The sequence below is a fragment of the Dermacentor silvarum genome, chromosome 7, assembly GCF_013339745.2.
Source record: "Dermacentor silvarum isolate Dsil-2018 chromosome 7, BIME_Dsil_1.4, whole genome shotgun sequence".
NCBI lineage: Eukaryota > Metazoa > Arthropoda > Arachnida > Ixodida > Ixodidae > Dermacentor > Dermacentor silvarum.
Genome location: NC_051160.1, coordinates 25414355 through 25428604, shown reverse-complemented (window position 1 = coordinate 25428604; position 14250 = coordinate 25414355). Strand labels below are relative to the sequence as shown.

Below are 14250 nucleotides of genomic sequence, written 5' to 3'. Positions count from 1 at the left end.
TTAGTAAAAGCAGCACTTACTAGCTTTACTAACCGCTGGCTAGTACCGAACTAGTCAGAAGGTAGTAAAATACACCGTAACCTAGTAAAAACGTGCATTTACTAGCTATTTACTAAGTTTATTTTTAATAGTGAAACTTGCATGCGCTGATTGTCGCCATCTGTTCCGAAAGAAATCGTTTTCGTATTACGGAGGGATTCCCCCCAAAAAAGTTTATCTACACGGCATAAGCTCATATCAACAGCATGAAATCACAAAAAGCAGAGCAAGGATCCACCAATAATACAGGCTCCTGACGCGATAATGATCCATCAGGTAACACGCGCCCAAAACATGGCCAAGTACGGCATGAAAACGCCGTTTGAGCGCGAACAAACACGCGATTTAGTCAGTTTTACCGTAGGTAACGTCAATCGAAAATGTATCGCGTGAGTAGTCGGGGCCGGTACGTCCCAATGATTCCATTTGGAATCATCAAGATTCGCAAAGATCTCCGGTACCCGCAAATACTTTTTGCCGAATAAGTTTACTGCGAAGGGATAGCATAGAACCTAATAGTTCAAATAGAAATGTTCGTGACAAAAATAAAATAATTGTCGCACCACTGCACGGTGAAAAGAAGAGGGGATCTCAGCGAATGGGGGGAACAGTGCAAGCGATTCTTTTATTTTTTCATTTAGAGGTGACTGCACTTCCTTGGGTCTACCAGCTTGCCAGCATATGTAGAGCAAGGGCTAAATATGAGTTGTAGTGTAAGAACCTTTTTTTTTTTAATCCCGGGGTTGCCCACTGAGCTACAAAATTGATGATACCATTTGGAATCACTGGGCCTTAAAGGGTTAAATAGCTCCGCTAGTAAAACAAAACTGGAATAATTATGGACTCTGTGACGACATATGAGACGAAGTGTTTCACAATCGTATGCATTCCTATGTCCATGCCATGTGGTCTAAGTGAAAACTGCGACGTCATGGCATTTATACTCCGAAGGAAAAGTTAAAGCCTGTTCAACCTGGGCCGGTCTTGAAGGCCTTGCCGCATGGCACAGCTTCTACGTAGCGTTAGGTGCTACGAGGAAAGAGTTGTTGATGGTGGACCGATCTAGTAGGCGTCGCAGTCTTCCACAGCCTCTGACGACAGCTGTAGCTCTCACGTTGAAATAATGCGAACATCGAATGCGAATGTTTAGAATTACCCATCTCATCTGATGGCAAAAGATTTCTTGCTGTACCAAAATATAATATTGAAGCTTGTGTTATGTTTATGGTAATGTTCTTGCGCAGTGTTTGGCTGTGTGAGGATGTCCGCGCGCCATGCAGACATAAATGCCCGACTCGGCCGCTAGGCAATGTTACATTGAAACTGTTGTTATACCCTCCGAGAAGGCATAACGACCAGAAGAGAAGCCAGGTTGGTTGCTTTTTTTAATGACCTTGAGATGTTAAGGCGCTTTTAGTAATATACAGCCGAAGCAGAGCTGAATTTTTACCCCTTTGTGTGATTAATACGATGTATGTATTTCTGATGTTTGTTGTCTCATGTTGTACAAACAGGCAATGAGAAAAAAAAATGACCGTGTCCTGATATACCGATGGGTTGTGGTGCTGGAATACAAAGGTTTATTCCACCAATTGGTTACCCACTTTTCCTTACTGAGGAGTCTCGAAATGGGGTGAGCGCTCCCAACCTTCCGCAAAGTGCCTGAAGTAAGTGAAATAGTGTTTCGTATTAAATGTACACGGCAGATTCTTAAAAACTGTCTCACGTTTTTCAAGTCGTAGGAATGCCATACGGAGCGGCCATGTATCACGTGGTTTATGAATTCCCGACGGACACCAGGTGGAGAGGCCATGGGAGGAGCTTAAGCCAACAGAGCTTTCTTTTATTTCATCCTAAGAAACAGCGGCATTCCAGTTTATTTTCAAGTAACAAGTTTTGTTTTATTATAAGTGTAAGCTGTTAATATTTAGGATATTTTGTAGTTGAATGTTCCAGTAATGACCGCTTCTGTCGAAAGATACTGGTTATCCCCATGGAACAGCACCTGCTCTTCAGCCACTGCCACCAGAAGAGCCTAAAACAGAAAAAGAAACGAGACGCCGCATTCGGTCAATTGGTAGAAGGTGTACATACATTATTTGCATGCTATACTAGTATACTCATTGAATTCAGAGTATTCGAGCAGCTCTATACAACTCCTGTAAAGCAAGAATCTAGCATTATTACGAGCCCAAGCAAGATACGGCACATAAGTTAAAACCTGGATATCGTTCAACATGCAGCATGAATTGTTGCTTACACGTACGACCGGGGAGACCTGGCGAAGTTCCATGAAAAACAGGTCTACGTAGGCACAAGTGAGCAGAGAATAGTCAGAGTTCATACGGCTTTAAAAAAATAGCAAGGTTGTGTATGGCGACTAGATGTCATGTTGGGGCCTATTCAGCTAATTGACCAAGTGAAGGTGTTGAGGAAAATTAACACGATTGCTTTTCAATGACTGTTTCTAAACAGAGTTAGTGTTTCGGTTCATTCCAGAAGCCAACTTTTCAATAATCTTAAACGTTATAAGGGGTCACACTTTTAATCATCCTACCATCACTCCTACAACACACATCGTTAGTTTTCATAATGCAATAAGAGGTGCAGTTACCTTTAACACCCAACGCTGCACCACTAGATCCGCCATGGCCGCCACTGCCCCTGACGGCAGAGCCTGAAGCAGCAAAAAAAAAAAAAAAGAGGAAACATTGTACTCCACAAATGATAATCTAATTAAAGCTTTCGTGTAAAGCCAAACAACAAAATCTTCCATTCGAAGCATTGAAGCCATCATTTAAATATAGTATTCTGTGAACACTAGGTGGGTTGAAAAAGCTCACACTCTCGTAAAATGAACCAGGATCCACACTCCGTTAAATGAATGAAGAATAGCAAACCAGTCTGCAGGTTGCTTTTGTTGCACAGGCTGTGTTAGCCTGTCAGTCACTAGCAACTAAGGCTCTGCCTTAGTGCTGCCGTTTAGAGCCGAATCGCACTGCCAAACGTCCATTAGTTTACAGACCCGTAAAAATGCAGCGAAGACACAACATCTCCTATTATACTTGATCTCTTCTGCTCCTCCCATATCACCAATCACTGCATTTCCCTGCAGTACTCCACGTCACTAGATTCATGGCAGTCTTTGCAGAAAGAATAAGCGCGCCCGGTCTTGAACTGCACGCTAGATTGTGAGCCGATCCCGTTCAGATTCTGTACGGCATGCTGTGGATTCATTGCAACAGAGCCCTTTACTAGCACATGGTTTGTACGGTGCGTTCCAGATGCAGCAGAAATGGTGGCGGATGTTCATTTAGGCAGCTGGTCACATCTGTTCTTTTTATTTCGGCATAGCTCCGTCGTAGAGTGCGATCGATGGTACCAAAAAGGGGTGACGGTGCAAAGAGTTATAAACACGGCAAACATGCACACATTGACGTCAAGTTTCTCAAGGAGGTTCCTGTAGAGAAAGTAAATTAATGGCGTTGAAAAGGAAATTTGGCGCATTTCTGTCCGGTTGGGAATCGAACCTCGGCCGCCAGGATTGGAGCCGAGCACGCTGCTCCGACGCCACAGCGGCTCCACGGTTCTGGCTTACTAAAGGTGTGCCTAGTTGGTGCGTCACTGCACACGTCACGCCGCCGTGCATGCTCGCGCGAGCACACGCTATTGGCGCGCAGCGAAGCATCGACGGAACGCGCGGAGCGATAAATTTTGGTGGCCGAACTTCTTGCGTAGGTTGGCTGACTAAAGGTTTCACTAAACGTACTGTAATGCTTTCGCATTCAGTCAAGTGTCTCGGACGAATTTTTCCTACTAAATGTTGTGCTGTCCTATAGTGTTGGTGGTTCTTACTTTATTAAACTTCTTGGCTAATATCCTGGTAACTTCATTGTCGCAATATAGATGGCAGCAAAACGACCGTATCGCCAGCATCATCGCCACCAATACGCCGCTAGTGGTCTCGAAAAAAAAAAACAAAACAAAAAGAGAGCGATGAGGTTGTTATTCGCTAGCTCCGTGCATGTGTCCGTAGACTGTGAGTACAGCGTCAGGGTATTAAGTTGGGAGATGGCGGTTTGTATCACGCCGCCTCACACATATTTAAAAGAGACTCACTGTAAGGTATTGGAAGTGCTGTCCCGCCATGGTAGCTTAGTGACTACGGCGTTGCACTGCTGAACCGGAGGTCGCTATTTCAATTCTGGACGCGGCGGATGCATTTCAATGGAATCCAAATGCATAAAAACGCTCGGGTAGTTGGATGTAGGCACACGTTCAGGAGTCCCAGGTGGAGAAAATCATACCGCAATCACCACTTATGGTATGCCCCATCATAATATCATTTTCTTGGCACGTACAACGTCCCAGTTTTATTTTAAATAGGTTAGGGATGTGTGTGAGGGATGATTTGCGCTTCGTGTGTGTTATACGTGTTCCCTCTTTTGTCCATGTCGTTTTGCGCGCAATGAAACACGGTCTTAATGGAAAACCAACAAGCCCAAGTGAAAACCCTACTGTAGGGATGTTCGCTGCAGCGTTTTTTTTTTTCTTTTTTTTTGAGACAGCATATGCCAATTGAGTCGAAACTACATACTGCGGTTAGACGAATGAAGGATTATTGAACGAAAAATTTGCTTTGAGCTCACTGATACTGTAGCAACAGTATCCTAGTTATTTTCAAAATGTTACTTTTCAGTCGCTCTACGTAAGCACCCAGTTCCAAGGCGATGTTTAGCTAATAACAGGCGCGGTTCATGTTGTGATCAGGCTGAATAATGGAGCAGTACTCACTGGAGCCGCCCGTCACCAGTGACCCCGACCCGCCAAAGCTGCCACCGGTGCCACCTGACACAAGAAAAGAAGAGGAATGAAGACACACACATACACATACACACACGCAGACGCACGCGCACGCACGCACGCACGCACGCACGCACGCACGCACGCACGCACGCACGCACGCACGCACGCACGCACGCACGCACGCACGCACGCACGCACGCACGCACGCACGCGCACATGCACACGCACAAGCACACACGCACACGCACACGCACACACACACACACCGCGCGCGCGCGCGCGCGCACGCGCTCTCTCGAAGGTGTATGAGCATTCAGCCGAAAGAAAATAGTCAACATACCTGCAAGAATATGTCTACTGGATGTCACCACCTCCGTGCATAACAGCGAAAGCTTTTGGTAGCGTCAGCCAATCTGGGGCCTAATTCACAAAGCTTTTCCTTATTAAGTACTGCTTGCCACTGGCCAACCGCCTTCGCTAATGATATGTCCAATACCACGATTGGCTGACACCTGCTTGTACGAACAGTTTTAGCCTAATAAAGTTTTTGTGAATCCGGCCCCAGCTGAAGTGCTTCGCTAATGCACGTCTCTTATAGCCGTCTTCGTGACGCCGACTGAATGGAAGCTTGACGGAATGGAAAGGATCAATAATGCACAGTGGGTGAGCCCTCCTTCCTCTGTAAAATACGCAGCTGTCTCTCGCTACGCATTTTTCATTAGAAACTTCGGCATTTGCCTCACTGCAAGCAGTTGGTGAGGCAGAGTATGAGTAGCGAAGTATTTAACTGACGTGCCCATTAAAAAAAACCACGGTGGTGAAAACTGATCTGGAGCCAGCCAATCATATCGTGTTGTCGGCAGGAAATACTCCAGAATTTAATTTTGTAAGCCTAAAAGATTCAGAGCACTTCACCTTCTCAAGCAAATGGGGGTAAGCGAAGCTTGCGGCAAGACGACACTGTCGCAGGCGTTCCGCTTCGTTTTCCCTAAACTCAGGGTCGGTGGCTCTTCGCTGACGTTTGGCCTGGGCTTCGGAGGCCCTCACGCTAGAAACGGACGACAAGCTTCACTTACTCCCATTTTCACGACAGGGCAAGCACTGGTGATTTTGTCGGACGCGCTACGGCGTCTGGTTAATAGTTTGTCGTTAGATGTTTTTTTTTTAAATTAACGAGCTGTGATTGCTCTTACGAGAGGGTACAAGGTGCGCTTACCCAAACCTCCTGTCTGACCAGGCCGTGATCCGCCGCTGCCCGAAAGAATGCTGCCGCCAGGCCCTGGGAAAGAAGTTTTGGTTTAGCGCGCGTATTGCAGAGAAGAATATATGCAGATAAGTGCCTGTCGATATGGTCGATAAAATTATTTGGGATGAAGAAGAAAACGGGGTGAAATCTCAAATATTTATGGCTTCAGGAGGCCTAAATGCTACGCCACCAGTTGTCCCTGCTTACATACAGAGGGCACACGTGAATCTCAGTTTGATATGCGCATGTCACAAAATATATGCACTTTTTCAGAGGCTTTGCATGGTGGAAAGGTTTCCATGATACTAATGTATAGTACAGAATATATTAGAACAAAATCAGTGAGCAAGAAAGAAAACGGGCAGAGCTTTTCATGGGAAAGGTCAATGCTTTAAGAGTTAGGAAGGGCGGTAAAGTAATGATGCGAGATGTCTGTTGGCGCATCCGCTATGCGTTTAAAATCTGTACCAATTGAGTCTGAAGGACATACTGCGGTTCGAAAGATTAAGGATTATTAAGCAAATACTTTGCATGGAGTTTACTGCTTTTCAAGGACTATTATCTTAGTTATTTTTAAAATATTAGTTCTTATTCGCGTTCCAAAGCAATGGTTCGCTAATCATAGGCGGGGTTCCTTCTTGTAAAGTTGCATGATGGAGCAGTACTCACTAGAGCCTCCCGTCACAGCTGATGATCCGCCAAGGCTACCAGCGGTGATAGCTGCGACAAGAAAACGAATAGGAATGAACACGCACGCACGCACGCACGCACGCACGCACGCACGCACGCACGCACATGAGCGCGAGCGCGCACGTCGACACCTCTCACTTAATGATGAATGAGCATTCAGCAAAAAGGAGAAAAGCCAACAGGCTTACAAGAGTCTTTCCACTTGATGCCAACACCTCCTTGCCAGTCAGCGGAAGCTATTGGTAGCGTCAGCCAACCAGAAACAAGAACCAGACGACTAGCTTCTACAAAGCGCGTATTTTATTGTCACCTTCGCGACGCCGGGGAAGGCCAGCCCTCCTCCAACTCTAAAACACCATGCTTTCTCTCGCTACTCATTGTCCGTAACACACTTTTCTATTTGCATCACTGCAAAAATCAACAGCCATTCCAATCTGTGGAGGCGAATAACCAGCGGAGCTGTTTAGCTCGTATAGGTGTGTTGCCCCTCGGGAATCCGGACCATACGGGCCTCCCCATTACGACGACAGAAGAGAATTGAAATTCAGAATAGAGAACGGCAACTTGTCTGTCTGGTTTTTCATATACATTTGCGGGGCCGACGGGACCGCCACCCCGAGGAGCCGGAGGAAATTAGGTAGGCATGACGTTTCGATGGCAACGCCATCCCGGTAGTGCGCATGGAAAGGAAACTAGATAGGCAAGCGCTTGGAACGCCGACAAAGAGAGGGCAGTGCAAACGTAGACATGGTCGACGCGGGTCGGCCTATTGGGCTAAGATCCCATCGCAGGATCCGATCCGATCGGATCTTCGTTACGAACGTAATTCTTTCGTTATGATGATTGTCACTAGCATAATAAAAACTCTGCTCTTACTCCTGTGCCTTGGGCCTCTTTGGGCCCAGGTGTGACAGGGGTCGTACAAGGGTGTGTTACAAGTCCCGGAGCCCACCACCAGGAGTCTACAAAGGCACGTGCCATTGTGCTTGGACCCTTTCTGTACAATCTCCTGGATCGGCCCAAGAGACTGTAGTTTTGCTCGTGAATATGAAAATTTTACGGTAGCCTAGCCATAAACCGATTGGCTGTAAATGTTTGTGAGGCGGAGTACAAATAGCGTAGTGTAAGTAGCGGAGTCACCTTAAGGAACTCATGGTGGTGAAAAGTGATCTGTAACCCACCAATTATGTCGTGTTTTCGGCAGGTAAAACTCGAGGATTTCATTTTTTAGCGTGAACATTGTTGGTGTAGATGCGCCAGATATTCGGAGACGTAGCATTGCGATGAACGCACTTCTGTGAAATGTCTAATCAAGCGCCTGACAGGAAGGACCGTTAGATAAGGAATATTTACAGTTATATATGAGCGAGTGACCGAACCCAGCAAGTTTCCGGAAGCTTTCCTGTGCCAAACTGGCCTGAATAAAAGAAAACACTTTGAAGTTCGTGATGTCATCCTGATGTAGTAGGCTTTGGTTCCAGAGGAAAACTACAGGAAGCTAAATTTATATGTTAGTTTACTCCCTTGTTAACAAGTTTCCTCCACTAAATAAATGAATATACGCTGTGGTCTAAGATATTTATTGTTATATTTTAACGTCTCTAAGCATTAGTGCTTAGTGCTCCTTTGATGTTCGCAATTGCACCAATAGGCCTCTAGCCAGTATATGCGTATCTTGCAATTGTACCTGCGTGCTTTCAAAATTACCGAACCGTGCTTGCTACTACGAAAGGGTAACAGTTGCACTCACTCAAACCACCTGTCAGGCCTGGCAGTGATCCGCCGCTGCCCGAAAGGATGCTGCCGCCAGGCCCTGGGAAATAAGTTTTGGTTTAGTGCGCGTATTGCAGAGAACAATATATGCAGATAAGTGCCTGTCGATATTGTCGATAAAATTACTAGGGATGAAGAAAAGAAACGGGGTGAATTCTCAAATATTTATGATTTCAGGCCGCCTAAATTGTACGCAACCAGTTGTCCCTGCTTACGTACAGAGGGCACACGTCAATCTCAGTTTGCTATGCGCATGTCAAAAAATATACGAACTTTTTCAGAGGCTTTGCATGGTGGAAAGGTTTTGATGATACTAATGTATAGTACAGAATATATTATAACAAAATCAATGAGCAAGAAAGAAAACAGGCAGAGCTTTTCATGGGCAAGGTCAATGTTTTAAGAGTTAAAGGGACACTAAAGAGAAACAGGAAGTTCAGCTGGAATAAAAGAGGGACCTTCAGGAATGCATGCAGTTTTTGTTGGGTGCAAAAATGTGAGTTATTAGCGGAGAAATTCGTAAACAAAGACCAAATATCTCTTCCTCAATTTCTCTCACGCCAGATTTGGCGCTGAAGCAGTGTCGTCACAGATTTCATTGCCCTCAGCGAATCAGAATGCGCCATGATATGTCACCGCTTGCGTAAACGGCCGAGGCACTGGATGCATCATGGCTGCATGCATGGTCGCTGCGTTTGCGTTCGCCGCGATGGATACCGTTGCTGCCGCTGAACCTTGCAACGAAGAGCTCGCCAGGGAAGCAGGACTGCATTTCAGCGATATTCAGTGAAGCGGAGCGCGAAATGATCCTACGTGCTCGAGCGGTAGGTGTTTCCGCGTACGATGGCGGTGAGCCGCCGGCCGCGCCGGTGGAAAGCAGAGCTTCGTTTTCGTCGAGGGAGAGCGAAGCATCCGGTCCGCCAGGCGACGATGTTCCCGACAGAACAAGCGTAGAAAGTTGCGCACGTACTCGGTATGGTTATTTCGTGGCTTTATTTAATGACATTCATCACTCACCGAGCCGCCAGTTTGCTGCTGCAGGGGCACCGGTAGGGGGTTTGATGAAGGCCGCATTAAGGGAACAGCTGCTCGAGAAATGACTTGCCTCTGGGGCACGCCAAGATACTTTCCGAGGGCAGGATTATACACATAATCCAAGGGCGAGAAATTCAGAGAGCACACCATCGGTTTCTCTGGCTCTTTTGCCGTTTTATCATCGGCAGAGCACTGAGCCATTGCGAACGCCGGGGAGCCGGGGCTCACCGCGCGACACCACATGAAAGGACACAATCGAGTCAAGACTGCCGCTGCCCCTGAGCAAGCGCCTTGGGCCATTTATACAGCCCTCAACACTACACACACGAGGCATTTTCTGGCTGTTTCCCGCGAAGTCAACGTTTTTCGAGCCACGCAACAGGCAACCAAACACCGTAGAGCGGGACAGGCGCGCGCGACGATGCTACAGTGTCTAGAATAGCCACTGTAACGAAACTAACGATGCATTGACCAAAAACGAAACTACGAAACTATCACGACCGGATGTATCGCCATGCCATTTTTTCTTATTTATTTAATTTTGTGCTAAACTTGTGCTTCCTCGCTTGAAACGGTTTAAAAAGTTGGCAAATGTTGTTTATGTACGTTTAAGGTGCATTTTATTTTGCGTTTTATTAACAGCGATAAATCGCTCTCGACCAATCGCGACCGGCCTGCATTTGTAATCTCCGACGTCACGAACGTGTAGTGCGGGAAATTCGAAGGGGCGTCAGCACCTATCCTTCAGTTTTTCGCTATTTTCTCGTTTATTGAACATCTGTTTGCAGTAAGAATGGTATGGCTGTGATCGTGAAAGGATAATCTACCATTTAAGCTCAACTTCCGGTTTCTATTTAGTGTCCATTTAAGAAGGGCGGTAAAGTAATAAAGCAAGATGTCTGTTGGCACATTCGCTATGCGTATATATAAAATGTATACCAATTGAGTCGGTACGGCATACGGCGGTTCAGAAAATTAGGGATTATTGAGTGAATATTTTGCATGGAGTTTACAGCTTTTCAAGGACTGTTATCTTAGTTATTTTTTAAATATTCGCTTTCATTCGCGTTACAAAGCAATCTTTCGCTAATCAAAGGCGGTGTTCTTCCTGTAAGGTTGCATGATGGAGCAGTACTCACTAGAGCTTCCCGTCACAGCTGATGAACCGCCAAGGCTACCAGGGGTGATACCTGACACAAGAAAAAGAAGAGGAATCAACACGCACGCACCCACGCACGCACGCACGCACGCGCACACGCACGCGCACACGCACCACACACCACCACACACACACACACACACACACACACACACACACACACACACACACACACACACACACACACACACACACACACACACACACACACACACACACACACACACCACACACACACACACACACACACACCACACACACACACACACACACACACACACACACACACACACACACACACACACACACACACACACACACACACACACACACACACACATGAGCACGCACGCGCGCATCGACATCTCTCGCTGGTTGATGAATGAGCATTCAGCAAAAAGGAGAAAAGCCAAAAGGCTTGCAAGAGTCTTTCCACTTGATGCCAACACCTCCTTGCCAGTCAGCGGAAGCTATTGGTAGCGTCAGCCAATCAGAAACAAGAACCAGACCACTAGCTTCTTCAAAGCACGTATTAAATTGTCATCTTCGCGACGCCGGAGAAGGCGAGCCCTCCTCCCAATCTTAAACACACTGCTTTCTCTCGTTACTCATTGTCCGTAACACACTTTTCTATTTGCATCACTGCAAAAATCAAGAGCCATTCCACTCTGTGGAGGTGGATGACCAGCGGAGCTGTTTAGCACGTAGGTGTGTTGCCCCACGGGAATCCGGACCATACGGGCCTCCCCATTACGACGACAGAAGAGAATTGAAATTCAGAATAGAGAACGGCAACTTGTCTGTCTGGTTTTTCATATACATTTGTGGGGCCGACGGGACCGCCACCCCGAGGAGCCGGACGAAATTAGGTAGGCGTGACGTTTAGATGGCGACGCCATCCCGGTAGTGCGCATGGAAAGGAAACTGGATAGGCAAGCGCTTGGAACACCGATAAAGAGAGGGCAGTGCAAACGTAGACATGGTCGACGCGGGTCAGCCTTTAGGGCTAAGAGAGAGTAGATTTTAATGAAGAGAAGGGAGGAGAGGTCGGCCTGGAGAGCGTGTCTCTAGCCTGCTACTCCTCACTGGGGTAAGGGGAAGTGGGTGATACAGAGAGAGGTAGGTGACAGGTGACAGGTGACAGGTCTTTAGGGCTAAGATCCTATCGTAGGATCCGATACGATCGGACCTTCGTAACGAACGTAACCCTTTCATTATGATGATTGTTACTTGCACAATAAAAACTCGGCTCTTACCCTTGTGCCTTGGACCTCTTTGGGCCCAGGTGTGACAAGGGTAATTCAAGGGTGTGTTACAGGTCCCGGCGCCCACCACCAGGAGTCCGCAAAGACACGTGCCATTGCGCTTGGACCCGTTCTGTACAATCTTCTGGATCGGCTCAGGAGACCGTAGTTTTGCTCGTGCATATGGAAATTTTACGGGAGCCTAGGCATAAACCGATGGGCTGTAAATGTTTGTGAGGCGGAGTACAAATAGCGTAGTGTAAGTAGCGGAGTCACCTTAAGGAACCCATGGTGGTGAAAAGTGATCTGTAACCCACCAATCATATCGTGTTTTCGCAGGTAAAACTCGAGGATTTCATTTTTTAGCGTGAACATTGTTGGTGTAGATGCGCCAGATATTCGGAGACGTAGCATTGCGATGAACGGCACTTCTGTAATGTGTCCATTCAAATGCCTGATAGGAAGGAACGTTAAATAAGGAATATTTTCCATTATATATGAGCGAGTGACTGAACCCAGCAAGTTTCCAGAAGCTTTCCTGTGCCAAACTGGCCTGAATAAAAGAAAATACTTTGAAGTTCGTGATGTCATCCTGATGTAGTAGACTTTGATTCCAGAGGAAAACTACAGGAAGGTAAATTTATCCGTCAGTTTACTCCCTTGTTAACAAGTTTCCCCCACGAAATAAATGAATATACGCTGTGGTCTAAGATATTTATTGTTTTATTTTAACGTCTCTAAGCATTAGTGCTTAGTGCCCCTTTGATGTTCGCAATTGCACCAATAGGCCTCTAGCCAGTAAATGCGTATCTTGCCATTGTACCTGCGTGCTTTCAAAATTACCGAACTGTGCTTGCTACTATGAAAGGGTAACAGTTGCACTCACTCAAACCACCTGTCAGGCCTGGCAGTGATCCGCCGCTGCCCGAAAGGCTGCTGCCGCCAGGCCCTGGGAAATAAGTTTTGGTTTAGCGCGCGTATTGCAGAGAAGAATATATGCAGATAAGTGCCTGTCGAGATGGTCGATAAAAGAATGGAGGTTGACGAAAAAAAGGAGGCAAAATCGCAAATATTCACGGCTTCAGGAGGTCTAAATGCTATGCCACCACTTGTCCCTGCTTACGTACAGAGGGCACACGTCAATCTCCGTTTGCTATGCGCATGTCACAAAATACATACACTTTTTCAGAGGCTTTGCATGGTGGAAAGGTTTCAATGATACTAATGTATAGTACAGAATATATTAGAACAAAATCAGTAAGCAAGAAAGAAAACAGGCAGAGTTTTTCATGGGAAAGGTCAATGCTTTAAGAGTTAGGAAGAGCGGTAAAGTAATGATGCAAGATGTCTGTCGGCACAACCGCTATGCGTATAAAATCTATACCAACTGAATCGGAACGACATACTGCGCTTTGAAAAATTAAGGATTATTGAGCGAATATTTTGCATGTAGTTTACTCCTTTTCAAGGACTACTATCTTAGTTATTTATAAAATATTAGTTTCTATTCACGTTTCAAAACAATTTTTCGGTAATGAAAGCCGGGGTTCTATTTCTAAGGTTGCATGATGGAGCAGTACTCACTAGAGCCTCCCGTCACAGCTGATGATCCGCCAAGGCTGCCAACAGTGCCACCTGACACAATGAAAAGAAGATGAATGAACACACACACGCACGCACGCACACGCGCACATGCTGACAATTCTTAGTGGAAGATGTATGATCACTCAGCAGAAAGAATATAGTCAACATGCTTGCAAGAATATTTCTACTCGATGTCACACCTCCGCGCCAATCAGCGAAAGCTTTTGCTGCGTCAGGTAATCACTAAAAAAAAAGAATCAGACAAAGTGCTTCTTTAATCCACCTCTATTGGCCGTCCTCGCGAGGCAAACTCAATGGAAGCTTGACGGAAGGCGAGCCCTTTTCTCTCTCTGAAATACACCGCGTACTCTTGTTAGAAATTGTCCATAACAAACCTTTCCATTGGCTTCAATGCAAAAATCATGAGCCATTCCACTCTGTGGAGGTGGATGACCAGCGGAGCTGTTTAGCATGTAGGCGCGTTGCTCGTCGGGAGTCCGGACTATACCCGGCCTCCCCATTATGACGACAGAAGAGGCGTGAAATTCAAAATGGAGAACGGCAATTTTTCTGCCTGGTTTTTCATATACATTCGCGTGGACGTTGGGACAGCTACCCCGAGGAGCCGGAGGAAACTAGGTGCTCGCGACGTTTCGACGGCACCGCCATCATGG

General features: G+C 46.4%; 1 protein-coding gene across 8 annotated transcripts in view; it reads right to left on the bottom strand.

Moving 5' to 3' along the window:
• Positions 1-1869: 1869 nt before the first annotated feature.
• Positions 1870-14250, bottom strand: part of LOC119457760 (uncharacterized PE-PGRS family protein PE_PGRS54-like) — a 194495-nt gene continuing 182114 nt past the window's right edge. For 7 of the 8 annotated variants that reach the window (XM_049670386.1, XM_049670388.1, XM_049670387.1 and 4 more), the window contains 9 exons: positions 13577-13627; positions 12879-12941; positions 10729-10779; positions 8532-8594; positions 6761-6811; positions 6062-6124; positions 4834-4887; positions 2654-2716; positions 1870-2074 (listed from right to left, as the gene is read on the bottom strand). In XM_049670386.1, the coding sequence (XP_049526343.1) occupies positions 2052-2074; positions 2654-2716; positions 4834-4887; positions 6062-6124; positions 6761-6811; positions 8532-8594; positions 10729-10779; positions 12879-12941; positions 13577-13627 (482 nt within the window). In that variant the 3' untranslated portion in view covers positions 1870-2051. The remainder of the gene's footprint in view (positions 2075-2653; positions 2717-4833; positions 4888-6061; positions 6125-6760; positions 6812-8531; positions 8595-10728; positions 10780-12878; positions 12942-13576; positions 13628-14250) is intronic. The other variant, XM_049670395.1, reaches the window with a different exon arrangement.